Source organism: Podarcis melisellensis, assembly GCF_964234715.1.
Source record: "Podarcis melisellensis genome assembly, chromosome: 9".
NCBI classification, from domain to species: domain Eukaryota; kingdom Metazoa; phylum Chordata; class Lepidosauria; order Squamata; family Lacertidae; genus Podarcis; species Podarcis melisellensis.
In genome coordinates, this window is record NC_138541.1 from 14,698,346 (window position 1) to 14,724,955 (window position 26,610).

General features: G+C 45.7%; 1 protein-coding gene across 1 annotated transcript in view; it reads left to right on the forward strand.

Annotated features, from left to right (window-relative positions):
• Positions 1 to 26,610, forward strand: part of PTPN13 (protein tyrosine phosphatase non-receptor type 13) — a 162,142-nt gene that overhangs the window by 41,235 nt on the left and 94,297 nt on the right. The window contains exons 2-4 of the mRNA XM_081925517.1: positions 4,492 to 4,611; positions 23,371 to 23,540; positions 26,118 to 26,183. Coding sequence (XP_081781643.1) covers positions 4,497 to 4,611; positions 23,371 to 23,540; positions 26,118 to 26,183 — 351 coding nt within the window. The 5' untranslated portion in view covers positions 4,492 to 4,496. The remainder of the gene's footprint in view (positions 1 to 4,491; positions 4,612 to 23,370; positions 23,541 to 26,117; positions 26,184 to 26,610) is intronic.

A 26,610-nucleotide genomic window follows, 5' to 3' on the forward strand; every position in this document is an offset into this window, starting at 1 on the left:
ACATAGCTGAGAGTTTGTGTGGGAGGGAACATTGGGAGAAAAATGAAATGCAAAAAGAACAGACGGTGATGTAATAACATAAAAACAAAATAATTACAATGACCAATTAATGAAGCTGTGCTGGTGATAACACACACTTCCTGGCATTGGTAAGCTAGTTAATGCACAAGACAAGGGGGGGGGGGGAGCGTCTGTGCTTCTTCTCATAGATTTCACTGTTGGATTTGATAATACCTACCATGGTATCCTCCCAGACCAGGTTTGTGGGATGGGTATTCTGGGTACTATTTTGCAGTGGCTCCACTCCTATCTCCAGGGTTGGTTCCAGAGAGTGATATCTGGGGAATGCTCTTCAGACCTTGGTCAGTTACGCTGTAGGGTTTGCAGGGCACAGTTTTCCTCTCTCGCTTGCTGTTTATCATCTACATGAAGCCATTGGGAGCAGAGTTTGAAGAACGGTGTCATGAACACACTAAGGACACGTAACTCTACATCTCCATAAAATTTGAATCAGGTGTGGCTACTCAGGAGCTGTATGGGTTGCATGAGGGTAATTAAACTGAGCTTTGAATCTTAGTACAATGGAGGTTATGTGGGTGAGTGGTTTTCAAGTCAGGGAAATTGCCTGTTTTGGATGAGGGTTGACTCTGAAGGAATATAGCTTGGCAGGTGATCTTGGATACATGTTTGACACTGGATGTAGTTTCATTGGCCTTCTGCCATCTTTGACTGGCGCCAACAGTTGTGTCCGTTCCTGGATTGGGACGCTTTAGTGATGGCATTGGTCCAGGCATTGCTCACCTCCTCCAGATTGGATTATAGCAATGCGCTGCATGTGGAACATCTTTCAAGGTTGGTTTGGATGCTGCAGGTATGGCAGAAGGCTAAAGCAAGGATGTTGAAGGGCGTGCTCTTTCAACGGTGTGTGACACTGTGCTGAATGAGCTGCCCGTATGGGAACCATAGGAAGCTGCCTATTCAGATTATTGGCCCATATAGCCACAGCCTGTACTGGCAACATGACTGAAAACCTTTGTTTCGTTCAGTTGTGCTATATAGATTTCCAACACTAGTTAGTTTATGATGATCCATTATTTTCCATGGTATTTCTTTTACCATTATATCATGTCAATTAACTTCTTATCATGGCTTTCTTATCATGGACAGAGGTTGGGTGGTGATCTGTCTAGATCTGTTTTAGAAGACATCTAAAGGCAGCCCTGTTTAGGGAAGTTTTTAAATGACTGACGTTTTAATGTATTTTTAATCTTTGGTTGGAAGCCGCCCAGAGTGGCTGGGGAAACCCAGCCAGGTGGGCGGGGTAGAAATAATATATGATGATGATGTCTGGGGTTCTTTAGCTGTGTTTGCTGCATTGCAAGGGTTTGGAGTAGACAACAACAACAACCGCCTCTTTCAGTGGGTCTGGGAATGCTCCCTCACAGAGGGAAGCATTCACCACCCCGCAGAGCCCATCGCCCAGCCCTTCCCGGCTTGCTTTTATTAGCCAGGATGGGCAAGGATCAAGGAGACAGGTGGTTGGTTTCATGCGTCCAAGCAGCCTGTCCACATCCTCGGAGGTAACGGATTGAAATTGATTCCATGCAACCCCGCCCCTGCTCCCACGGTGGTGTCTACCTCCTTCCGAATATGAGCCACTTTATCTGCAAAAAAAAATTGCAAAATCGAGCTTGGGATTTCTTTTCAACTCTTAAATTCTGTGGTTCTTTGGTTCAATTAAAAAAAACCAACCACTTGCAACTTATTTAATTTTCTTCCCCCATCCCTGATATATTATAGCCAAATTTACCATGTGGGGCATCAAAAGTTGTATGAGTTCGCTTTTCTCAAATCTATTATCAAATCAAGCAAACACTGTCAGGGTAGTTTTATGGCAGAAATAAAGGGCGTTTAAGAAACAGCATCATTGTCAAACTGGTGGTTTTCATGTCTTCACCATTCTTTTCTCCAGTAATACATCTGTGGCATATAATTCTTGGCAGTACATGATGATGGGATTACAAGCAAGTATGAAATGGCTCTAGGCGTACAAGTGAACTCAAGCTATTAAAACATGAGCTTTCACTTCTGTTTAGTCACAAAGGTTCAGACTTTCAACCTGGAAATACCAGCACAGGAGGACAAAACCCACGACTCAAGTCGGATTTAATATGTGCCACCTGAAGCACTCTAGATCTCCTCTCACAAGTGCTTCTTGTTCAGGGCTCCTTCCAGTTAGCCACAGCCTCTTCAATATATTTCATTGCATTCATGCAGTCATCAGATACTCTCAGAAGAATGCGTGCTCAGTCCTCAATAGGCAGTTCTGCAGTTTGTCCCTTAAGCTTTTCCTCTAAAAGTGTTATGTACTTCTGGAAATTTTCGTGTTGATACCTCCCTTTCGTGCGTGGATGGTTCAGTTTTGACCACCTAAGGTCCACACTTGGAAAACTGAGTGTGCTTACAGTATATACGTTTGGCTTCAGAATACAATGGAACTTCGGTTCTCAAAAATAATCCGTTCCGGAAGATCATTTGACTTCTGAAATGTTCAACAACCGAAGTGCAATTGCCAGTCGACAAAATCCATTGAAAAAATGGAGAAAAGCGCCTTGGAAGCTGTTTGATTTCCGAGACGTGTTCGAAAATGGAAACATTCACTTCTGGGTTGTTGCCGCCCAAAAGCCAAAATGTTCGACTTCCGAAGCGTTCGACAACCGAGGTTCCACTGTATAGTATTTGCTGCAGAATATCAGCATTTCTTTTTTCTTTTCTTTTTTAAAAGCAGGTTGCTATTCCTTATGGTTGAAAATACATGCTTGAAACGGTGTTTACTGTGCCTGGTGCTAAATGAAGCGCTGAGTAACTTTTCCAAGAAGTAGAGTTCAGTATCCTGCATAGCTTCCGTGTCTGTCGTTGAGACTTCCAAAAGCAGAATGAATTGTGTGAAAGGAAGAACTCATTCAAATGTGTTGTATTTGCACAATTTATCCAGGCTGAGGGTTTTAAAATTCTTGTTGCATAAGTTCTGGGGTTGGTTTTTGAGATGATTCCTCTTTCCCCAGCATACACAGGTCTTGATAGCGGAGGAGCTGTTGAAACTTGAAAGCTGCTTTCTTGATAGCAGCTGGCTGGATACTTAATAAGTTCTTACCCATAAAATACCTCATTAGTAAATCACTGTCTTGGGCAATAAGATTTATAAAACAGGCGACACCAATTATGTTTAGGGATGGTTTCCCCAGAGGGAATTGCTGGTCTATTTTCAGCTGTGCTGTAGCGCCATCATTACAAGTGGCTAAGTGGTGGTACTGCAGCTTCTGAATCAGCAGAGATCAGGTGACACAAATAACCAGTTGCGTCAACATTATCATTATCATTATCATTAAAATTTCTATACTGCCCTTCATCCAAAGATCACAGGGCAGTTTACAATAGGAAAACCTAAAAATACACCCCATGATAACAAACAAACAAAAACCCTTACAGCTTGAAAGGCCATAGATTTTTTAATTAGCCAGACACCTTAAGATATGTAATGAAAGCACCAGGCAGGCTTCCATGGGGAACGTACCCCACAAGCGGGGAGCCACCAGAAAAGGCCCGTTCTCATGTTGCCTCCCTCTGGACCTCTCACGGACGAGGCACACTAAGAAGGGCACCAGATGATGATCGCAGGGTCTGGGTTGGTTCATATGGGATGAGAAGGTCCATGAGGTCTTGCAGTCCTGAGGCTTAATAGGTCAAAACCAGTACTTTAAATTAGGCCCGGAAACAAATTGGCAGCCAGTGCAGTTATATGTTCAAACCGTCTTGTCCTGGTGAGTGTACTACAGAAGCTCTGGATTTTGTCCTGACACTTCAGTCTGAGCAACTTGCAGTTGGTGAATTACAGACAGACTGTGTTAGGGGAGGGGTTGTAGCTCAATGGCAAAGCCCCACATACTTTGCATGCAGAAGGTCACAGGTTCAATCCTCTGTGTCTCCGGGGAGAGCTGGGAAAGACCATTGTCTGGAGAGTCAGTCAGCATAAGACAGTACCAAACATCTCCTTATTTTTCCCTGCCTGCCTCTGGGCTACTAGCCCTGATGTGTGAGAGAGGAAGATTTATATGAGCACAAAAATTAACCCTACAGTTGCAGAACTTAGCCAGGGCAGTTCTGTAAGGAAATAAATAAATAGATGCCGCTTAGTGCATTTAATGTGAGAATAGAACCTATGGAACTGCCTTAGTCCCAATAAGACCTTTGGTCTGTCGAGTCCCAAACTGTCTACTCTGACTAGAAGCAACCCCTCTTCATATGCCCTTTGCATGCAATATGTTTTCAGGAATCTAAATATTGTGTTTTGGAGGTGGGATTGAATTGCCCTTGTTGTTGCCTTCAGAGCAAAATTCCTCCCGAATTCTATGCAAATAGTACGCATCAGAAAGACCTGAATGGAGTCCTGGTACATTCTTGAACAAGTGTCATCTTGTTTTGATTCCTCAGATAACATGCATGTGTCACTAGCTGAAGCCCTGGAGGTTCGGGGAGGACCACTGCATGAGGAAGAAATATGGGCTGTATTGAATCAAAGCGCGGAAAGCCTTCAGGAGTTGTTCCGGAAAGGTAAGGTCCTGACCTGTAGCAGAAGTTTTGCAGGGAGTGGGGATTTTGTGGTTGACCTATGCATAACTGGGGGTTGGTGTGTGTGTGTTGGAGAACACTGTCATGGATTCCTGTATAAGGGCAAAAATGGGAATACAGTGGTACCTCGATTTAAGTACTTAATTCATTCCGGAGGTCCGTTCTTAACCCGAAACTGTTCTTAACCTGAAGCACCACTTTAGCTAATGGGGCCTCCTACTGCCGCCGCACTGCCGGAGCACAATTTCTGTTCTTATGCTGAATCAAAGTTCTTAACCCGAGGTACTATTTCTGAGTTAGCGGAGTCTGTAACCTGAAGCCTCTGTAACCCGAGGTACCACTGTAAATGTAGCCCAGTACATTGGAAGATATTTGGTTTATTAAATCACATCTGCAAAATTAAATTTCTAGTAAAATGACAAATAAGTGCCAGACATTGGTCATCCCAGTGCCTCTGTTTTTTTGTTTTTTGTTTTTTGTATTTTTGGACAAAACAGTGGGATGTTTTTCCTGCAGAATGGAACAGAATAACAGGGACCTGCAACAAAACATTGCAGTGCATTGTTCTAAGAAGTGTTCTTCCCTTTAGGGTGCTAGCCAGCCATGCCCTGCTTGAGGCTACTCCATTCCATCACCACTCCCATTTTTCTTTCCCAGCTGTTTTCAGATTTTTTGTAGCTAGTGAGGGTGCTCAGTCCTTGTCGTGCTGTTGTTGGGGGGTTTTTTGGGGGGAGGAGGAGTGGCGCCGAAATCTCTTTTATGTCCTGTCATTCTTGGAAGTAGAACGGAATCCGTTCTGGAAGTCCATTCGACTTCCGAAAGCGTGGCTTCTGATTGGCTGCGTTGGAAGCCGCGGAAGCCCCATCGGAATGTTTGGCTTCCAAAAATAGTTCTCAAACTGTGACAGTCACTTCCAGGTTTGTGACGTTCAGGAGCCAAGACATTTGGGAACTAAGCTGTTTGACTTCCAAGGTATGACCGTATCATCCCAAACCGATTTGAAATCCATATCATGATTCTGATTTCATAATGTTTGACCTGGCAATAGATAGCAAATCATGGTGTGTGTGTGTGTTACACAAAATCACAATGTGGGGAAAACCATGAAGCCAGCCCAATACCTCTACATAGTTCCATCCTTATATCAGACATTGTGATATATCAGTATATTGTGATGTTCAGCTGGTTATATACCCTGATGTTGAAAACCAGATATCGGCCAGCCGTTCTAGAGACTTGCTTTATGATTTAATGAAAGATGAACATTCTAGAAAGGGGTCTAGGATATCGGTCAGGGGGGATGTTCCCATAGCCTGCCAACAAGCTACGGGTCAGAGTGCATGGTGCTAGCACTAATGCCGCTGCAGCAATGTGGACCGTTGCGTCAGCCACTTTTGATTTATCAACATTAATGAGTTGGAGAAATGGCCGTTCTGTAAGTTCCCATCCCAAGCACTTGAAGCTCTGTGATGACACATTTGGCGCCGTGTCAAGGAGAAAAGCCTGGGGCAGTCTCTCCTCCTACTCCAAACTCCTTAATGCGAAAAAATGAGTCTCAAAGGTCACGTTTTATTGCTTTTCCAAAAAAGCAACGCCCACAAGAGCCCACCGCCCTCTCTGTGAGTGCATAGCCAAGGTACTTGGGGAAAACTTTATCTCAGTAAACCCAGTTGTGCACATTCTGTCGTCCTTTTCTCTCTCTCTGAAAAGTGGGGAATTAAAACCCATTTTCTATTCTGCCTTTGCTTGCTCTTTCTTCATTCATTTAAAATGCTTTCATTCTCACTGCAGGCCAGTTCACTGTTGAAGGTGGGTCTCACCAGTGGAGATAGGGGACCATTGTACTTTGTCCTGCATTTATCCTAGGAGGAATATACATCTATATATAGAGAGAGTAGAACTGTAGGGAGAGGAGGTAGCATAATAATAATAATCTCTAGCTGACTGCAATTCATATATCCATCATCACTGCAGTAATAGAAATTATAACCGTGCCTAGTATTCCCATAGCACTTAAGAATGTTCAAAGCCATATATTTTTCTTTAGTTCTGCTTATTGCAGCTCAGCAAGGCAGGTCACTTTTATTGTCTCGATGTTAAGGTTGGTGTGATGGCCTGGGACTTGGACTCGAAGCCAGAGGAGTCTCCGTCCACGCCGGATCCTTTGCCTCAGGCCGCAGCTGAACCTAGTCTGGGGCCTGATTCTGAAGAGCCCCAGTCTGCCCAGGTTCCCCTGCAACAAACACCAGCTCCAGATGCAGGGATTACCTCGTTGCCTCCAGCTGGGCAATCACTTACAGCTGCTCCACTACCAGTTGAGTCAGAAGAGGCTGAGGCAGCCTCTGGGTTTAGTAACCCACCAACATCTCTCGAGCTGCAGAGACTAAGGTCTGAGAGAAGGAGAGACCTGAGTACTCGCAGGAGAAGTGCTCGCCTTTGGGCGAGACAGGGAGGTGAGTCACCGGGGGATCAGGACCGGCCATTACCCCGACAGAGATAAAAGGCTGCTGGACCCCATCCCAGGTTGCGGGAGCAATGTTGCTGTTTGCCAGAACCTGCCTGTGATCCTGTGCCTGACCTTGCCTGGTTTCCTGCCTCGTGTCCTGCCTAGGCCCTGTTGGACTGACTCCTCACAGAACCCTTGGATTCGGGACCGGACCTGGGCCGCGTTGCTCGGGTTACCCCTGGGCCCAGCACAGTTAGGGTCTTCCTGACACTTTGGGAAGAGCCCTTACCAGTCTGGTGTCTTCCAGGTGTTTCGGACCACAACTCCCATCAGCCCCTGGTGAAGGCTGCTTTAGAATGCTCTCAGACCACTTCATTTGCATTATCTCAGGATAATCCTAGACAGGGATTATCCAAGACATCTCCTGCTAGGGAAGAGGGAAAGGCTGTAGATCTACATCGGGAAGAAATGGAGAACAAAGATCTACACTGGGGACTAGGTTGAGAGGAGACCCACCAGGGCCATGTATTTGCCAAGAGGCCACTGTAGAGGTGGCAACATTGGCCTCCAAGGAACATGCCAGAGCTGCTGCCGCCCCTGTGGAACCTGCCACCTGAGGCAGTCGCTTCACCTTGTCTCATGGAAGGTGTAGCCCTGATCCTAGATGCTTGGAAGAAGTCCCTCACTCTTGTTTGATTGGAAGGTTTCTACCCCAGTCTTCTTTTCTTTTTTTAAGGGGGAGGGAGCTCAAGGCAACGTTGCAGCTAGCACAGAATGCAATGGCTAGGCTGTTCTGTGAGATATCCTACTGTACCCACAGGGACGAGGGAGAAATTCGACTTGGTTTGTCGTTAAAGGCGAACCTGCCTAATTTGCACATTCCAGAACAATATGAGAACTGAAGCACAGCCATCCTTCAAAATATTCCAGATTTTGCAGTGCGGTTGTCCAGCAAAGTAATGTGTACAAAATTGCATATACTGGGGTAAAGCATGGTTAACAATGCATATATTTGCGGAAATGCCATATTAAAAATATTAGGCAAAAAATAAGTAAATCAGGAGAAATCCACACTAAAATATTTTCATGAGGACTTTTTCATGAACCTCTGTTTTCTTCCAGATTGATTGGCACTCCACCCTCAAATTTGCTTTTAGAGGGAATGGTGATGAACAGTTCTGTTCTGTGCCCTCTGAGAGCTCCTGTATTATTATTTTTACAATCTGCAGTGGTACCTCGGGTTACAGGCGCTTCAGGTTACAGGTGCTTCAGGTTATAGACTCCGCTAACCCAGAAATAGTACCTAGGATTAAGAACTTTGCTGCAGGATGAGAAGAGAAATCATGCTCTGGCGGCGTGGCGGCAGCAGGAGGCCCCATTAGCTAAAGTGGTACCTCAGGTTAAGAACAGTTTCAGGTTAAGAACAGCCTTCCAGAATGAATTAAGTTCTTAACCCGAGGTACCACTGTATAAAGGAAGCCTGAATTGTAAACCAACCCTGTGCACCTTCACCCAAAAAGATCCCTCGTTTTCTTCTATGTGAGTAACTTCCAAGGACTAATCCTGTTCAGAAAGCCCCCTTGCACAGTCTGGGAATTACCTGGGATTCATGAGATTTACTGTCCTTGAATTCTGTGGTGATCTCAAGCTTGATACTATCCTCACAAACACACAAATAAAGCCTTTTTATTGATTCGCTTGCACACTTCTGAATTGCACGCTTACTTTCGGATTCCTGCATTGTCTTCAGACGACTTTGAGGGAACTGCACAGACGATGTAGTAAGAGTTCCCTGCCCTTTCATCTTCCATAAATAGGGGTTTTATTATTAAGTCGTAAAACCAAACCAAATGGGGACTGTTAAAGCACCGTGCAAATGTGCCTTTCATTGCACATGCTTTTCTTGAAAAGTGGGAAGGAATTGCAGGTCTTGTGCAATGTTTTTGGTATTGATTAGTCATTCTGGAGACTTTTTAACCACATCTAGTGCCAGCCCGCGGTCATATATCTTATTGACAACGTGAAATCAGGAAATGTTACAACCCATCCACTTCCCTCCCACTTCAGTCATCCCTTCAGCCATTTCTTAGCATGCTCCGTTGTTGTTTAGTAATTGATGAATGGTTTTTTGCATTTTTCTCAAGGTGATTTACAAACACTCCATAAAAGAACAACTAAAAACACTGTTAAAAGCAGTTGCAAAGTACGCTTTAGAAACGGTGCAAAATGAACAGCTAAAGGCAGAGAGACCTTTTCATCCTGCTGGGAAATCTTGCTGAAACAGAAATGTCTTCAGCAGTTCTCGGGAAGTACAGATAGTGGGTGCCTTTCATTTCTCAATGGGGATGTTTTTTTCTGCAGAACAGAGGCAGCCACACTGAAAGCACACCTCTCCTGCACAGCACAGTGGCCTACTGGGTATAGAAGAGTGATCTTCCAGAAAACCTCCCTCTTGAGATGTAGAGTCCCTTATAAGTTAGTGCCACAAACCTTGAACTTGGCCCAGTAGCAGATTGGCAGCCTGTGCAAATCCTGAAAACCAGGTATTCCCATATTGGCCTGAATATAACCCTCACTTTTCCCCCAAATTCTGACCGGCTTAAATTTGCGACCTTACAAAAGTAGGCTTTTATGATATCGCTGCTGAAACAGACATACAGTAAAACGGAACGGGTGTGAGTGCCTGCAGAATTTTACGAGAGCAGCTTATATTCAGGTATTGACTTTCCCCCCTTTTAATTTTAAAGGTGCGGCTTATATTTGGGTGCGGCTTATATTCGGGCCAATACGGTATATACTGAAGAGGTAACAGGGCTTAGTGAGCTGGGAGAGTCTGTGGCAGAGAGAAGTCCAGAGGCAGAAGCAGAAACAGGAGAGAAGGGAGGCCAAGAGGCAGAGATGAGTCAGGCTAGTGTAGAGGCATGGGTATAAAAAGCTACCCCCTCCACTGAACCAGAAGAGGCATGAAGCGGGAGGAGCAAAGGCAGACATGTAGGCACAGTCTCCAATTGCTTGGGGAAACCCTGGAGAGAAGACATAGCTGGTTGTGTGGAGGCAGGGACATTTAGTCTTCGCAAGTGCTTCACGGGGGCCAGACCTGAGTTGCTGTTCTCACTGGGCCTGACACTCCTGTGCAGATCCTGTTTTGCCAATAAAGAGTTAACACCAGCTTGCCTGGTGCGATTAACTGCTGGCTTCCTCTGGTGATTCAATAGTCATAGATCCATAAGTGGGGTAGGGTTGAGATGGCAACTATTGGCTCTATCCGGTTATTGTGTCCAACTTCCGTACATACAAGGCCATGCCTTCGTTGATGCTGATGTGTATTCTCACAGAATTCCATTTTGACTTGGGGCCACTTTACACATCACAGAACTCTTGCATGGAAAATAGATTGCTACATAGAACCATCACTTGCGCACCAGGTTCTGCTGCAATGAACACATGTGCTTCACATGGAGGGAAATAGATGCATGGCCATTTGTCATTACCTCCATGCTGTTTATGAGCATTTTCCTATAAGGAAATGTTCTGTGTGCAATAAATCCTTGGTATCTGAAGAAGCCCCAAGAGAGCATCTCACCACCCTAGGCTGAGACCCCCTGCTCCCAAGATTTCTAGCAGGTTTCATTAGAATACTATCATTATTTATTATATTTAATAATAACGAGGAGGAGGATGGAGATGATTCCTCAGATGTTTATGTGAGAGTGCCCTCGAGCTAGCAGAGCGCTTGCTTAATACCAGCTTCTAAGATCGAAGCGATAACAACAAAGCCATTTCTTGCTCTGGCTAGGATTCCCAGGCAACACTCCTAGACAATGGCATCACAGATACTTGGTGTATAACTATTAGAGCATGGCTTCTAGCCCAGTATTGATGATGTACATCATGTTGTAGTAATCTTTCCATTTTTCCCCCCTGAGCCGCGGAACAGAATATTGTGAACTTGTTACTCCTGACTTAGAAAGCAATCTTTAAAAGGCTGTCCTAATGCATGGAAGAGAGAGGTGTGCGTGTATGTGTGTGAATTGTGTGTTCTGTGTTTATGTAGCCCCAGCCACTTTTGGGTCAGGCCCCAGCCACTGCTGGAAGGTGGCCCCTGAGTGCTTTCCACTAAGATAATCCAACCCTCAACACCACCCCCTCCCTGCTGTTAGAATAACATTTCTAAATTAATAGCCATTTGCTATTTATAAGCAACAAAAGTAGATTAGGAGTTGTGGTCTCCTATGGTCAGGCATTCCAATTGTTGCTCAGCCTGGGCAGCTCAGTTGGTTAAGAGCATGAGGTTGCAGGTTCGATCCCATATGGCAGTGTTCCCCAACCTTGGGCCTCCAGCTGTTTTTGGACTACAACTCCCATCATCCCTCGCTAGCAAGACCAGTGGTCAAGGATGATGGGAATTGTAGTCCAAAAACAGCTGGAGGCCCAAGGTTGGGGAACACTGCCATATGGGACAGCTGTATATTCCTGAATTGCAGTGGGTAGACGATCCTCAGGATCCCTTCCAACCCTATGATTCTACTCCTTATGTTGTCTTGATAATCTGGCCTCCATGATGTCATCTGTGAAAGGGAGCAATGAATGCATTGACTTACGGGATAGTTGTGTAGTTCAGTGCTTATCATGATGCAAAACCCAACAGCGTTTGGGGTGACTTCGAAACTTGAAATTGAAGGTGAGCCAACAGAACATGCCTCCTTGCTTATGTCAGTACAGTCATACCTCATGCTACGTTTGCTTCAGGTTGCGCGTTTTCAGGTTGCGTCCTGCAGCGACCCGGAAGTACCAGAAAGGGTTACTTCCGGGTTTCGCCACTCACGCATGCTCGGATGCGCAAAATGATGTCATGCGCATGTACAGAAGCAGCGAATCGCAACCTGCGCATGCTCAGACGTGGGGTATGTTCTTTTCAGGTTGTGAACAGGCCTCCGGAACGGATTCTGTTCGCGACCAGAGGTACCACTGTACATGGAGAGGACTAGACGACAGCTCAGGTTTCAACCACATTGCGCGCAGAGAGTTCAAGGTTTGATTCCAGCGTTGTCAGCTAAAGGGTCTCTGGTGGAAGGATTCCTGCCAAAGACGTTATAAGACCACTGCCAGTCAAGAGCAAACAGTACTAAGCTCAGTGAACCAATGGTCTGACTCAATTCAAGGCAGCCTCTTATGTTCAAGAAACATTTATAAGAACGGCAGAATTGCTTTGCTTAATAAGATCAGAGGTTCATCAAGCTCAAAATGCTGTCTCCAGCAGTTGCCAGCCATATGCGCCTAAAAGCTCGTAAGTATTACGGACCTGTGGTTTGTCTCTTGCGCTTGGTAACAGGAGATGCAAGTGAGACCTGCAGCGAAGTGTTGCAGTATGGAGTGCTCCCCTTCTCTCTTCTTGGGATATACCGTATTTTTCTCTCTATAAGATGCACTTTTCCCCCTCCAAAAATGAAGGGGAAATGTTTGTGCATCCTGTGGAGCGAATGCAGGCTCCTTGGCTTCAGCGAAAGCAACGCGAAGCCTCCAAAGCACAGAGGGAGCACTTCCTCCGCGCTCTGGAGGCTACGCATTGCTTTTGCTGAAGCCTGGAGAGCGAGAGGGGTCTCGCACTGTGCTCCAAAGGCTACGGTTCCTTTCGCTGAAGCCGGGTTCCACGAGGCAGCTGCAATGATTTGATTCAGAATATTTTTTACTTGTTTTCCTCCTCTAAAAACTAGGTGCGTCCTATGCTCGGGTGCGCCCTATAGAGCGAAAAATACGGTATCATTCCACCCCTGGAATTTTGTTTTTAAGCTCCTTGACAGTCGGTCAGCATTCTGTAGCCATTGCACTTGGCTCTTTCCCCCCTAAAGCCTTTTTGTACGCAGACTTCCCCTGAAATCTTTGGATTTGTGCATGAAAGGTACCTTTCCATCTACATAAGGAGTCTCACTCGGAGTTCACAGTTACTTGAATAGGATGCTGACTCTGAATGCAGAGGCTACAATTTTGGGCGTTGATCGGCCTTGTCAGCTCCAAAGTTATCTCAGCCGCTGATGACCACCGCAAAATGAGAAATGTGGATTCTAAGAAGGTGCATCTGCAGGAAGCCCACAAGGTCCCCTTGGCAGGGCTGCAAAGCAAGCCGTTTAACACAGTTTTTCATGCCCTAATTCATAGCATTAGTCTCTGAGCAGGGAGGGAAAGGCCGGCAATTTTTAACCTCCATTTCAACATCAAAATATATGCCAGGCTAATCTGCACAAAGATGCCTATCCCGGGCCAGTCCTATTATTCCACCTGTTTAATTACCTGCATTAGCACTTGTCATTCAGAGGGTGTGTGCTGTGTCTTGTAGTCTTCTGTTGCATGCAGACGCATGCTGCATCTTGTACTCTTAAACTGCATGAGGTCAGAAATAACAGGTCTTTCCAGTGATGTTTCTTTTATGTGTTATGGGCATCGGTGTATGTAGACGAGCAGGTCTTTCCTTTATTTTGTTCCTCTGAAAAGTCAGTTAGGTGTTGCCTCTTTAAACAGGATAGCTTACCAAAACTGCAGAAGGCAACTCTTAATGGAGCCTTTCTGCCCTTACCGTTTATAGTGGCATTGTTGCTGTTTGATCTTAAGTTTTTAAGAGCGATTTTGCAGCTCCTTGTCTGCTCCTTTGGTCAAATGGTGCTGTTGTTGGAGAGTTGAGTGTGGGGTTTTCCCTTCCAAGCTAATAGCAGGTTGTGCTTCACTTGAGAACATTTCTGTGGCTGTCACGTTCCTTAAGTACCCTCCTGTTCCTCCAGCTAGGAAATGCCTGGAGTTATGAATGAGGGATATTCCTTCCATGGCTTTAAAAAGAAAGAAAGATTTAATGCTTAGTATTCCAGAATTCTAATTTTGTGGGCATATAGGAGATTTGAAGAGGAATTTCCATACTTTTCTGTGTATAAGACTATGTTTTCTTCCTTAGAAATCAAGCTAAAATCATGGGGCTGTCTTATACATAGGGTGGACGTTGATTGGTTGCTGTTGTGGCTGTCGGCTGCTATTGTGTGTGTCATTGGTTGCTGCGTCAATGGATGGTGTTCATTGGCCGACGCTGCGGCAATTGGGCGGGCGACTGGCAGCTTCTGACGGTGAGGGGACAGACAGGAGGCAGATTTTGCAATGCGTGCGGGAAAGCAATTTTCGGCTTCTCCCCCTTAAAAAAGTTCAACAACCCTCAATAATCCCCCCGCCCAAAAAAAGCTGAACAACTCTGTGCAATCTTTCGCAGAAAAGCTCAGCAACTTTGTGCCATCTCCCCCCCCTAAAATTTCGCTCCTGCAAAATAGTCTTATAGATGGGGGTGTCTTATAGACAGAAAAGTACCGTATGTGTCTGCCTGAGCTATGGCGAACCTGGTAATTGTGACAAAATCTTGTCAGTCTTGTTGCGTGAACACGTACAAGTGCCAACCAACCTCGCACAACTCTGTGCCCGTGATGTGTCAGGAGATTCACTGAATCAGTAAATATTCACGGTGCCGCTTATACAGTACATTCATGCCACCGTGACAGGTGGATGGGAGGTGCCGACTCTTGTAAGGAAAGGGAGTGCTCTTGCCTTGTCCAGGACTCGTATTGCGAAACAGGGAGGTTCTGTACAAACTGTCAAGTCCTCGTTAGGGAACGTAAGAATAATAAAGACAACTCAATCCATCCTTTACAATTATCGGGCTTACCTAGCAACATAAAACCTTTGAATATGTTCCAGTTGACCTCTTGTACTCACTACCAGTAACCCAGTAATTGCAAACTTGTGTAAGTGAGCGCATATGTATGTATAAGAAACCTAAATGAGTTGTAGCGATCATAGCATGGCGATGGGAGCTTCCATATTTAAGTGGAAGGTTACAGTGCAGGGCTCCCTACTCCTGAAAATTAAAGAATCAGAGGACCTAGAAAGATAGTGGACCACCTTTGTATTTATAACTTTCCCCTCTTAGGAGCACCAGAAAAAGCTTGCAAAATTACTCCCTCCTCCATTGTGTTTTTCACAACAACCCTATGAGGTAGGTTAGGCTTCATTGCTGAGTCAGGATTTGGATCTGGGTCTGTCCAGGACTTGTCTGACATTCTGACCACTATACCAGTGGTTCCCAGCTGTCGTCCCCACCCCCAAAGACCTCTTGAAAATTGCGAAGGGTCTTGGCAGAATTCCTTTTCTCCGTGTTGTAGCAATTACAATGCACAGTGCTAAATGCTGCGTGATTTTTAATTGCATCTTTGTTATGTTGTGCTTTTGGAATACGTAGTTGTTTTGTTTTTGTTTCCATTACGTGTTTTTGTATTGTGACTTTATGTTGTAACCGCCCTGAGACCTGTGGGTGTAAGGGCAGCATACAAATTTAAGCAATGATAATAGTAATAATACAATGTAGGAAATTAAAGGATCAGGAAAAATGCAGTTAAAAATGAGTACGAACATTACATGCAGTGGATGTGCTGTCTCTCATCTTTAACCACAAACCCACAGACTTGCCATGGACCACCTGAATGGAGCTCACGGACCACTGGTGGACCACAGTTTGAGAACTGCTGCACAACAACACCATGCTGGCCCACGTAAATGCACATCCTGGAAACCTGTTTGTTGTGGTGGAGTAGATCTGTACATGTAGAGTACATGCCATGCTTCTAATATAAAAGAGGGAGCAGGCCACCAGCACCCAAAGCTTGAATATCAAGGCCAGGTGCTGGGACCACCCATCGCCCACCCTGTCCTGTCTACATGGCTGAGTGGGTTGATTGTGGGTTCACAGTGCCCACTGCATGTCTAGCATGAAAGCAAAAAAGATGAATCTGTTAAAGATATTACAAGCAGAGATTTTCGGAATCTGCCCACTGTTTTGTATGGGTGGCCACAGGTTATTTTAGCAGAGGTATGCTCGTTGTTGTTGTTTAGTCGTTTAGTCGTGTCTGACTCTTTGTGACCCCATGGACCAGAGCACGCCAGGCACTCCTGTCTTCCACTGCCTCCCACAGTTTGGTCAAACTCATGCTGGTAGCTTCGAGAACACTGTCCAACCATCTCGTCCTCTGTCATCCCCTTCTCCTTGTGCCCTCAATCTTTCCCAACATCAGGGTCTTTTCCAGGGAGTCTTCTCTTCTCATGAGGTGGCCAAAGTATTGGAGCCTCAGCTTCACGATCTGTCCTTCCAGTGAGCACTCAGGGCTGATTTCCTTCAGAATGGATAGGTTTGGTCTTCTTGCAGTCCATGGGACTCTCAAGGGTCTCCTCCAGCATCATAATTCAAAAGCATCAATTCTTCGGCGATCAGCCTTCTTTATGGTCCAGCTCTCACTTCCATACATCACTACTGGGAAAACCACAGCTTTAACTATACAGACCTTTGTTGGCAAGGTAATGTCTCTGCTTTTTAGTAACTGAGGTATGCTCAGTTACTGTTTAATTGTGTTTTCATCTCACCCTTCTTCTAAAAATTTTAAAGCACCCTCACAACAACCTGCGAGGTAGGTTTGGCTGCGAGTGACTGACTCCAATTCACCCAGTTCACTTTTTCTTTGGGTTGGGGCTGGCTGAGAAGCTTAAGCAAGAGCATACTGTCTCACTGCTATGCTGTCATTGAGTTGACACAGAAGGAGGCGAGGGGAATGGCTTTGCACCAGTAGCGTGATCAAAATAATTCTGGCTATTCTTGAATTGTGAAATGGTTGCCTTTTCATGGCACATGCAAACAGGTTGCAAAGAAATCATCTGTTTTTTGTTTTGTGCCATTGGCTTGTTTGCCGGAATAATGAGGCTTCGTTGCCTTCGTAAATATACGCTTAAAAAAAACCAAACAAACAAACTCAGTTGTCTTCTGGCACTGCTTATTAAAACTCACAAGGCTTCTGTGACCAGGCTGCATAGCTCTAGAATTAGCTCACCGATCTAGTAGCTAATTGCTGAAAATGACACACAACTGACCAAGGGCCATACAAAAACAAAAAAAAACCAAAAAAATTTCCAGTGGTCCTGGAAAGAAGATTAAAATTCCCTTTCGCTGGAAGAACTCCTGCATTTTGAGGGTGAGGAGAGCAGGGAGATTTAGCAGCAGCAAGACTTTGGAGGAGAGAGTCACTTGAGAGCAACTGTGCAGAGACAAAGAGAGGAGTGACTTTTTTGGGGGTGGGGAGGTATTTAAAAAAGCACAACTCAACTTAAAAATCACTTTATACATGGACACACTGCATCAAAGGACTTCTGAGTGGGAGGACCCAAATGGCAAACCACTTTGTTTTCCTCCCTTGTTGCTGCGGAGGATGCAACGGTACAAGGTATTTAGAAGGGGAACAACAGGAGGCTCTTGGGGCATATTATAAAGCAACTTCCTTTGTTTAATTGACATTTAGCTGAGTTAAGGAGTGCACAGCCCTGTTTGCAGTCTTCGACAAGGGACAGAGCAGTGGGTGGTTTTGCCTAGACGAGATCTGGGGCAAGACTCAGTCCAGGGCGAGAGGCCAGGCAGCGTAGGAGGCGAAAGAAGACAAGGCAAGCCTGCGAGAGGAGGACTCAGGAGCATAGGCCATTGACATGGCTGCCTGCCAGCTATTCCTTTGTTAGGAATGCTTACTTGGCTGATGGGAGCCAATTGTTGGGACATGGTCTCCTGATATCCGGAGATCTCTCTTCAGGGCTTTAAAAGAGAGCCACCCCCACCATGAACTAAGGAGAAGAACTGCACCACAGTTCAAGAAGGACACTGACAAACTGGAACGTGTCCAGAGGAGGGCAACCAAAATGGCCAAAGGCCTGGAAACGATGCCTTATGAGGAATGGCTAAGGGAGCTGGGCGTGTTTAGCCTGGAGAAGAGGAGGTTAAGGGGTGATATGATAGCCATGTTCAAATATATAAAAGGATGTCACATAGAGGAGGGAGAAAGGTTGTTTTCTGCTGCTCCAGAGAAGCGGACACGGAGCAATGGATCCAAACTACAAGAAAGAAGATTCCACCTAAACATTAGGAAGAACTTCCTGACAGTAAGAGCTGTTCGACAGTGGAATTTGCTGCCAAGGAGTGTGGTGGAGTCTCCTTCTTTGGAGGTCTTTAAGCAGAGGCTTGACAACCATATGTCAGGAGTGCTCTGATGGTGTTTCCTGCTTGGCAGGGGGTTGGACTTGATGGCCCTTGTGGTCTCTTCCAACTCTATGATTCTATGAGAATACGATGGTGACTTAATGGGTCGCCAAAAAGAGGAAATATGTCATCTGGAAAGAGGGCACAGGTTTGCCTAAACATTGCATACGTGAAGTTCTGTGAATAGAGATGGACATTTAGAAATAATTGCTGTGATTTAAATAGGAATATGCAACGCGTCTCGCCTTAATGAGGAGGTCTGTGACCAGCTCTGCTGTTTGGGTGATAACTCCTGGTGGGTAACCTCTAATGCCCTGCTCACTTGCTCCTACAGTTCTTTGACTTTAAACTAGACTAGGACTGAACAGCGTTTCTGTGTGCTGCTCTGGTTCGCCAGAAGTGGCTTGGTCATGCTAGCCACATGACCCGGAAGCTGTCTGTGGACAAACGCCGGCTCCCTCAGCGTATAGAGCGAGATGAGCACGCAGCCTGAATTGTCCACGACTGGACCTAAGGGTCAGGGGTCCTGAACAGCCTTTCAAAGAAAGGTCCATCCCCTGTAACAAATGACACATGGGACCGCTTAGGAAGGTGCAGGCGAATAAAACATTACTTTGCATTTTTAAATTGGGCAGAAAGGCAGAGGGAGAGTGGAGGGTTAGTTGAAGATCCCTTGAGGGGTCAGAGCCTCACTTTGACTGCCCAGGATGGGTTAAAAAAACCCAACAGTACCAAGCACACATAAATAAAGGAATAAATCTAAGGGCTTGTTCACACTTACTTTTCCTCTGTGCTTGCTGACCCTGGAATTTATCCCTTTCCTTGAGGAAGTGAGAAATCATACAGCAATATCTAGGCTGCAGAGGATGGGCTGCAAAGGTGGAATGTGTAGCTGCCACAGCAGGGGTACTAAATTACCGTAATTGTTTGTAAAAAGTGGCTTTCTGTGTTCGTCAAATCCTTAGCACAAAGCCAGCCAGGTCAGTAGCCAAGAAAGGTTTGTTGACCATTTTACCTACAGCCACTTCCTGATTCATTTTGCAGGGGCCAGTGGAGGGCTGGTCCCGGTCAGAGCAGGGCACATTTAGGAACCACAGCGAGAGAAATGCAGTTTGGTCCATGTGTTCTGGAGTATTATCGTCAGGTGTGCCCAGAAGGGGCATGAGAGAGATATAAGAAGCCAAAGAAGGTTGCATAGAAAGAGACAGGTCTGTTTCCATAGAGCAGTAATCTTAGCGTCTGTCAAGAAAGTGGTTGAGAATTGGATGTTTCAGTGCTTCCCCATACCTGAAGCAGAATGTGGTGCAGCTGTCTACATAAGTTGATGAGCCCCATGACACATTTGATTGATGCCACACATCAAAATCTTCCTGTACGTGAAAAAGTAGCATGCTATGTCTAATGGTTCTAGCCTAGTCTTCTCCCTGGTGAAGTTCACTTTCTGCTTTCAGGGAGGCCTTTATCACTTACTGTTTTCTGAATGTTGGAACTGCCTCTTTTGTGACTATCCATGAGTTCTCTCTTGGAGTCCGTGAGTGAACAAGGAAGAAGGAGTTAGTTTTCATACTTGATTTTCTACCTCCCCACTCACATTTTCGCAGTTATGTTCCTTTTGTGCTTGCTTCTCAAGAAATTTGGCAAGCAGTTGCATTTATCTGCGTGTTTGGCTTATTTCAGTTTGGCAAATTTAGCAGGCTACCCCAGAAGAGGAAGAAAAACCCATCTTCTTATTTTCTTTTTGCCGTGGTTGGATTCAGATTAAAGTCTATTCTGCAGCTCTAGTTTGATCTTCATGATTTTGCCTTCAAATATTTCTTTGCAAGCATTGGCCTTGTGTACCTTTTCTTTCTGTGACCTCGTGCCCTTCAAATGTTTTTGGGCAGCAACCCTCATCAGCCCCAGCCAGTGTTGCAAACGGTCATGGAGTTGTAGTAAAAAAAAATCTCTTTTGAAACTCTAGTTGTAAAGACTGCCTGATGGCACTGGGGACCTTCACCCTATCATCACAGTCCTATAGTATGTTTTGAGAAATTGCAAACTCAAAATACAGTCGTGCCTTAGATCTGAACTCCCTGGAACTCAGGACGTTTTGGCTCCCGAACGCCGCAAACTCAGAAGTGATTGTTCTGGTTTGTTCTTTTGGAACCTGAATGTTTGATGGGGCTTCCACGGCTTTTGATGGGCTGCAAGAGCTTCCTGCAGCCAATCAGAAGCCGCGATTTGGTTTTTGAACGTTTTGGAAGTCAAACGGAATTCCGGAACGGATTACGTTCGACTTCTAAGGTACGACAGTACAGGGGGGAAAACATTAGTTCATCTATTTAAGGTGATGTTGGATCCCACTGCACCAAGTATGGCATATGAAAATATTTCCTGTCTTCATAGTGGTGCAGAAGGAGGGGTGCAGACCGTTAGCAAATTCACTTAAATGGTGCAGATGCAGATCCTGATAACACTTTACTGATGAATTTCAAAACTTCTGATTTAAAAAGAAAAAATAGTATCTGAGCAGAGCCAGGAGGTGGAGGCTGGCAGATTCTCAAGATTACAGATACCATATTTTTCATCCCATAGGGCGCACTGGCCCATAGGACGCACCTAGTTTTTTGGGGGGAAATTTAAAAAAAATTGTTTTCCCCCCATCAGCCACGGGGCCCAATCTTCCCCCAACCCCAGCCCCCAGAACAGGCTGCTGCCTGCAAGCCTTGCGAGCCTGGTGGGACCTCCTGTTGGGTGTGCAAGGCTTGCGGACATCTGCCCGAAGCACGGGGCGTGCTCCGCAGCGTGCCCCGTGCTTCGGGCTGCTGCCTGCAAGCCTTGGGAGCCCGGCGGGCACTCCTGCCGGGCTCCCAAGGCTTGCGGATAGCTTCCTGAAGCCTGGAGAGCTAGAGGGGTCGGTGCCCCCTGATGCCTCTCGCTCTCCAGGCTTCAGCGAAAGCCTGCATTCGCCCCATAGGATGCACACACATTTCCCCTTCATTTTTGGAGGGGGAAATGTGCGTCGTATAGGGCGAAAAATACGGTACTTTCTAATGGCTAAGGTTCGATACTGGCATGTGAAATGCCGTGAGCTTGCTTTTTAGCCCAAAAGCAAAGAAGCTGTGCAGGAAACACTGGGAGAGCAACCTCTTCCCTCTAGCTTCTATAGCCAGTTGTCAAGTTGCTCTACAACCGCCCAACCTGACTATTCCAGATCAGCAATGGGGCCCCTCTAGACATCTTTTTCTTATTGTTCATTTATGATAAGTTGTGCTTGGGATGATGCTACTACTGGGGCGGTTATATGCTCATATGCTCTTGTCACTGAGCTTAGCCCTTCTCAGTATCGGTTATTTCTGATGGAAGAATGATACTCCTAAATGTATTTTTTTCCTACTGCATACAATGAACTTCTTCTGAGTTACAAGTTTTGGGGAACTATGATTGACCACTCTGCGTGCAATCTACCACTTGGGTTTGTACATATCTTCTTCTCCTGTCATCTTATATAATGGCGATAACTCACAGTTTCTAAAAATGGATGAAGATGGTGTAAAAATGTCCCACCCTGTCCCAAGAGTGGACAAGACGATTTCCACCCCCCAGAGGTGTTGGGTCCTTTAAGACAGGAGTAGAGTAACCTCCTCAATAACTAAAAATCACCGCATACTGGTGTTGCTGACAGTTTGGTCAAGTTCTCTGCAGAGAAGTTTATTGTTTCCAAGGCTTGCCATTTCTGGGGGTAGAAGGTTTCCTCTCTTAAAAGGTCAAGTGTAGGCTGAATCATCTCAGAGTTTGCTTTTCTTCGTGGCAACATTATTCAGGGAGCATGAATGGAAGTTCTTGTGAAGAGTGCAGCACTTTGCCTTCGCCACACAGATTCCCACCAGCACACCAATTAGGTTCTAAGTTTTGCCTTTAAGAATTAGTCCGGACAGGCACCGTTGCAATAATTTTTAGTTGACGGATTAGTTTTTCAAGCCGAAAAAGGAAACCTGAGGGAGGAAAGGTATTCCAATTTGGAGCGTTCCGCTCTGGCTTTGATGTTTTCTGAGTAATTGCGCACACAAAATGACAGGGGAAGAAACATTAGTTCATCTATTCAAGGTGGCGTTGGGTCCCACTGTACAAAATACAGCGTATGAAAATATTTCCTGCCTTCATAGGGTTGGGGAAGGAGGGGTGGAGACTGCTAGCAAAGTCACTCAAATACAGTGGTACCTCGGGTTAAGTACTTAATTCGTTCCGGAGGTCTGTACTTAACCTGAAGCTGTTCTTAACCTGAAGCACCACTTTAGCTAATAGGGCCTCCTGCTGCCGCCGCGCCGCCGCAGCCCGATTTCTGTTCTTATCCTGAAGCAAAGTTCTTAACCTGAAGCACTATTTCTGGCTTAGTGGAGTGTGTAACCTGAAGCGTATGTAACCCAAGGTACCACTGTAATGCAGATAAAAAGAAATCCTGTTTTGGGGCAACTGAATCTGAATAAGGTAGCAAACTCCTTTGTGTAATTGGAGAGCAGCAAAAACCAGGAGCAGAAGGAAAGACGTTAAAACTATAGGACAAGGATGAGTAGCTGTTGAGCCCGAACCTTAGGCATTTGATAAGTGTGGAAGGGTGTGCAGCTGTCAGTCACCTGACATCGCAGTGACATCAGCTGAACTGTTTTTGCCTATGCTGTTTACCTGCCATGCAGGTAAAGGCTCAGCCTGATAACATAAGATGAGCCCTGTTAGATCAGCCCAGTGGCCTGTCTATTCCAGCCTTTCCTCACAGTGGTCAACTGGATGCTTGTGGCCAACCAAAACCTGGGAGCGCTCACAGCCCTGGAAGTTCTCCAAAGGGAGTTGCCCCAGTGATCAGCTGATTGGCAGTGCATATTGAGGCCCAGTTCACACTGCTTTGCAAGCCCTGGCAATCAGCTGGTCATTGTTGCTTTCAAAGAGTTGTTCACTGGGGCTTTGCAGCTGATATTTGAGTGCCTGCAAATCCCCTTTCATCCCAGCTGCATCTTACCTGCCCTGCATCAGGGACAGGGCTGATGGGTGTGGCTTAGCCAAAATGACCTTGCGAGCCAAATAAGGAGGCTAATTAGAGGCACTAATTAGGTCTGTGCACCAGAGGTGCCTTGGGACAAGAATGGTAATTAAATGCATGCATGAAAAGTCCTTTTTTAATACATGTCTGCTATCTTAATTGACGCTGGTTCCCTCCTTCCAACTACAGCTGATCCCACTGCTCTGGGATTCATCATTTCCCCATGGTCTCTCCTGCTTCTTCCATCCGGCAGTGTGTCCTTCACAGATGAAAATGTTTCCAGCCAAGACCTGCGAGCATTCACGCCACCAGAAGTCCTCCAGAATCAATCGCTGTCGTCTCTTTCTGATGTTGAAAAGGTACTGCAATCAGATCTCTCACCTGTAGTGTTTCCTTTTAATGGTGTTTCGTGGGTGGTAAAGGTAAAGGGACCCCTGACCATTAGGTCCAGTCGTGGCCGACTCTGAGGTTGCGGTGCTCATCTCGCTTTATTGGCCAAGGGAGCTGGCGTACAGCTTCCGGGTCATGTGGCCAGCATGACTAAGCCGCTTCTGGCAAACCAGAGCAGCGCACGGAAACGCCGTTTACCTTCCCGCCGGAGCAGTACCTTTTTATCTACTTGCACTTTGACGTGCTATCGAACTGCTAGGTTGGCAGGAGCAGGGACCGAGCAATGGGAGCTCACCCCGTCGTGGGGATTCAAACTGCCGACCTTCTGATTAGCAAGTCCTAGGCTCTGTGGTTTAACCCACAGCGCCACCCATGTTGCTTTTATTTATTCACTGATAGCCACCCTTTGCTCCAGACTGGAGGAAGGATGGAATATGAAAGTATACACTAAACAGATGCATGGTGGGTGGAGTAGAACTTGGGTCAGCAAACTAAGGTCTGCAGGCCAGATCAGGCCCAATTGCCTTCTAAATCTGGCGCACGGATGGTCCGGGAATCGCTGCGTGGATTGCCAGTGTGCATGTTCTTTCCCTCTCCTTCACAGGGCAGCAGCGGCGCCTCCTCCCTCCCTCCTCCTGGCTTCTCCCTGCCCTGCCTAGAGGAGGAAGGGAGCTGGGCTTTGTTCTGCCAGCCCCTCTCCAGAGCCCTTTTGCACACTGTTCACCGTCCCGCCGCTGCCACTCGCAAGACACAGGAGCCACGGTTGGCTGAGCACCCCCTCGAGCGGCGCCATTTAAAGCAGCCCCTCTCCGGAGCCCTTTCGCACGCCACTCATCGTTCCTCTGCCGTCGTTCGTTTGTTTTTTCAAAATATAGTCCACGACCAGAAAATCAAGTGATTTAAAGGATTTTGACTTAGCTGGTGCATAGTAGCCAAATCATGGTTTGAACACCACAACTGTACCTCAGGCTTGTATGCTTTCTCCCTGTTCTGTTCTTTCCTTCCCTCTCCCACTTCCTGCTTTGAGCAAACCACAGTTGGTCATTATTTACAAACTATGGTGTATGCGAGCCATAGTTTTGCCATCAAATTAGAATTGGAAACTCTGGCTTGAATTGGGTTTCTGCTTCTTGTTTTGAAGCCAAACCATAGTTTGCATGAACCATACTGGGCATACTGAGAAACTAGGGTTTGCTCAACCCAGGAAGGTAAATGGGAGGCGCTGTGGTCTAAACCACAGAGCCTAGGGCTTGCCGATCTGAAGGTCGGCAGTTCGAATCCCTGTTGTTTGGTCCCAGCTCCTGCCCACCTAGCAGTTCGAAAGCACGTCAAAGTGCAAGTAGATAAATAGGTACCGCTCCGGCGGGAAGGTAAACGGCATTTCTGTGCGCTGCTGGCCACATGACCTAGAAAAAAACTGTCTGCAGACAAACGTCAGCTCCCTCAGCCAGTAAGGCGAGATGAGCGCCGCAACCCCAGAGCCATCCACGACTGGACCTAATGGTCAGGGGTCCCTTCCCTTTACCTAAGAGGGAGGATGGTGGGAGTGTGCAAGCCTGAGGCATGTTAATGATGAGCAAACCATGATTTGTTCATTTTGTGTTAACAGAGTCAATATCTGAGGACAAGTAACTAAGGAAATCAGTGTTGTGCCTTCAATTTATTTGCCTCTTAATTTTTTTCCTCAGTTGGGAGTAAAATAAAGATTCAGGTCAATAACAGAGCGTGAAAAAATAATCTTTTAAAGCACATATTATTATTTTAATTAGAAAGCAAGTCCATCTCATAATACTGTGCTGCTAAGCACACTGTGTCTTCTAATTACTTCTGGCTTTCAATATTTTGCTTTGTTTCGGCTATAGTTCATCAAGAGAGCTTCTGAGTGGGAATCTGTTTTTATTTTCAGCTCCTGTTCCTGAAATCTGAGCATGTTCCACAAAAAAAGTGCTACAAGCCAAAGCAAATTCCCATTTATGATGACCTCCTGAAATACAATGACAGGGTAGCATGAGCCTCTGGGTTATGACTTCATTCCTAAACCAAAGAAATGATGTACTCGGTGATAAATTTCTGGCAGGCTGCTGGACAGACAAAAGAATGCCTTGTTGGTCACTTGCTAAATTCAAACTAAAAAACAAACAAACCCACAACTGCATTAACTCTATTGTTGCCAGGAATACTCGGCTTTGTAGCTCATTTGAGGGATGTGCAGATTTTGAAATCCGCTCCTGCCTTGTAAAAAAACAAAGAGCCAGACATGTTTTAGGAAAAACATCTCTAAGAAATGAGTTGTTAGTTCTGTGTGCTCAGACTGAAGAGTTTTATATATTACTGCCAATTCTCATAAGAAATCACTTTCTGCAGCAGCTGTTTCACATAAAATGCATCTCATGTGGTTATAAGACATCTTGGGGTTTTTCCTCAAGTGTCTTGCAAGACTCCATCTTGTATTAACTCCCTCCTTTCTCTTTTTCCCCTGCACATTGCAGGCATAATTAGATGTCTTTGCTACACCATTAATTCCACACATGTCTCTTGTGTTGCAGATCCACATCTATTCTCTCGGAATGACACTTTATTGGGGAGCTGACTATGATGTCCCGCAAAGCCAGGTGAGTAGTGAAGGGATGTTATTGGGGGCGTAATAATATGTTACCAGGCAACTTCTATTTGCTTTTCTCACTACAAAGTGGTATTGGGAGGAGGCAAACGGCTGGGGAGAAGTAGGAAGCGGAAGGTAGAATGTCTAACCTTTCCTCCATCCCAGCATGTCATGACCACAGATGGGAGGAACTGGTGCCAAATGGGAAGGGTATTACTTTTCTTACTTACGCTACTGCCAATGAACAAACAGAGTAAAATAATAGTCATAGTGTGCAGTGCTAGACAGGGCATGTCATCAGAAGATAACCACCCACTTTGAAAGCCTGAAAGTGAAATACAAAACTCAATGCCTTTGGTGGCTGGGAAGTCATCCTATCAACCGAGGGTGTACACCCTTGAGTGTGGGTTTCCAACAGAATATACGAGATGATCAAC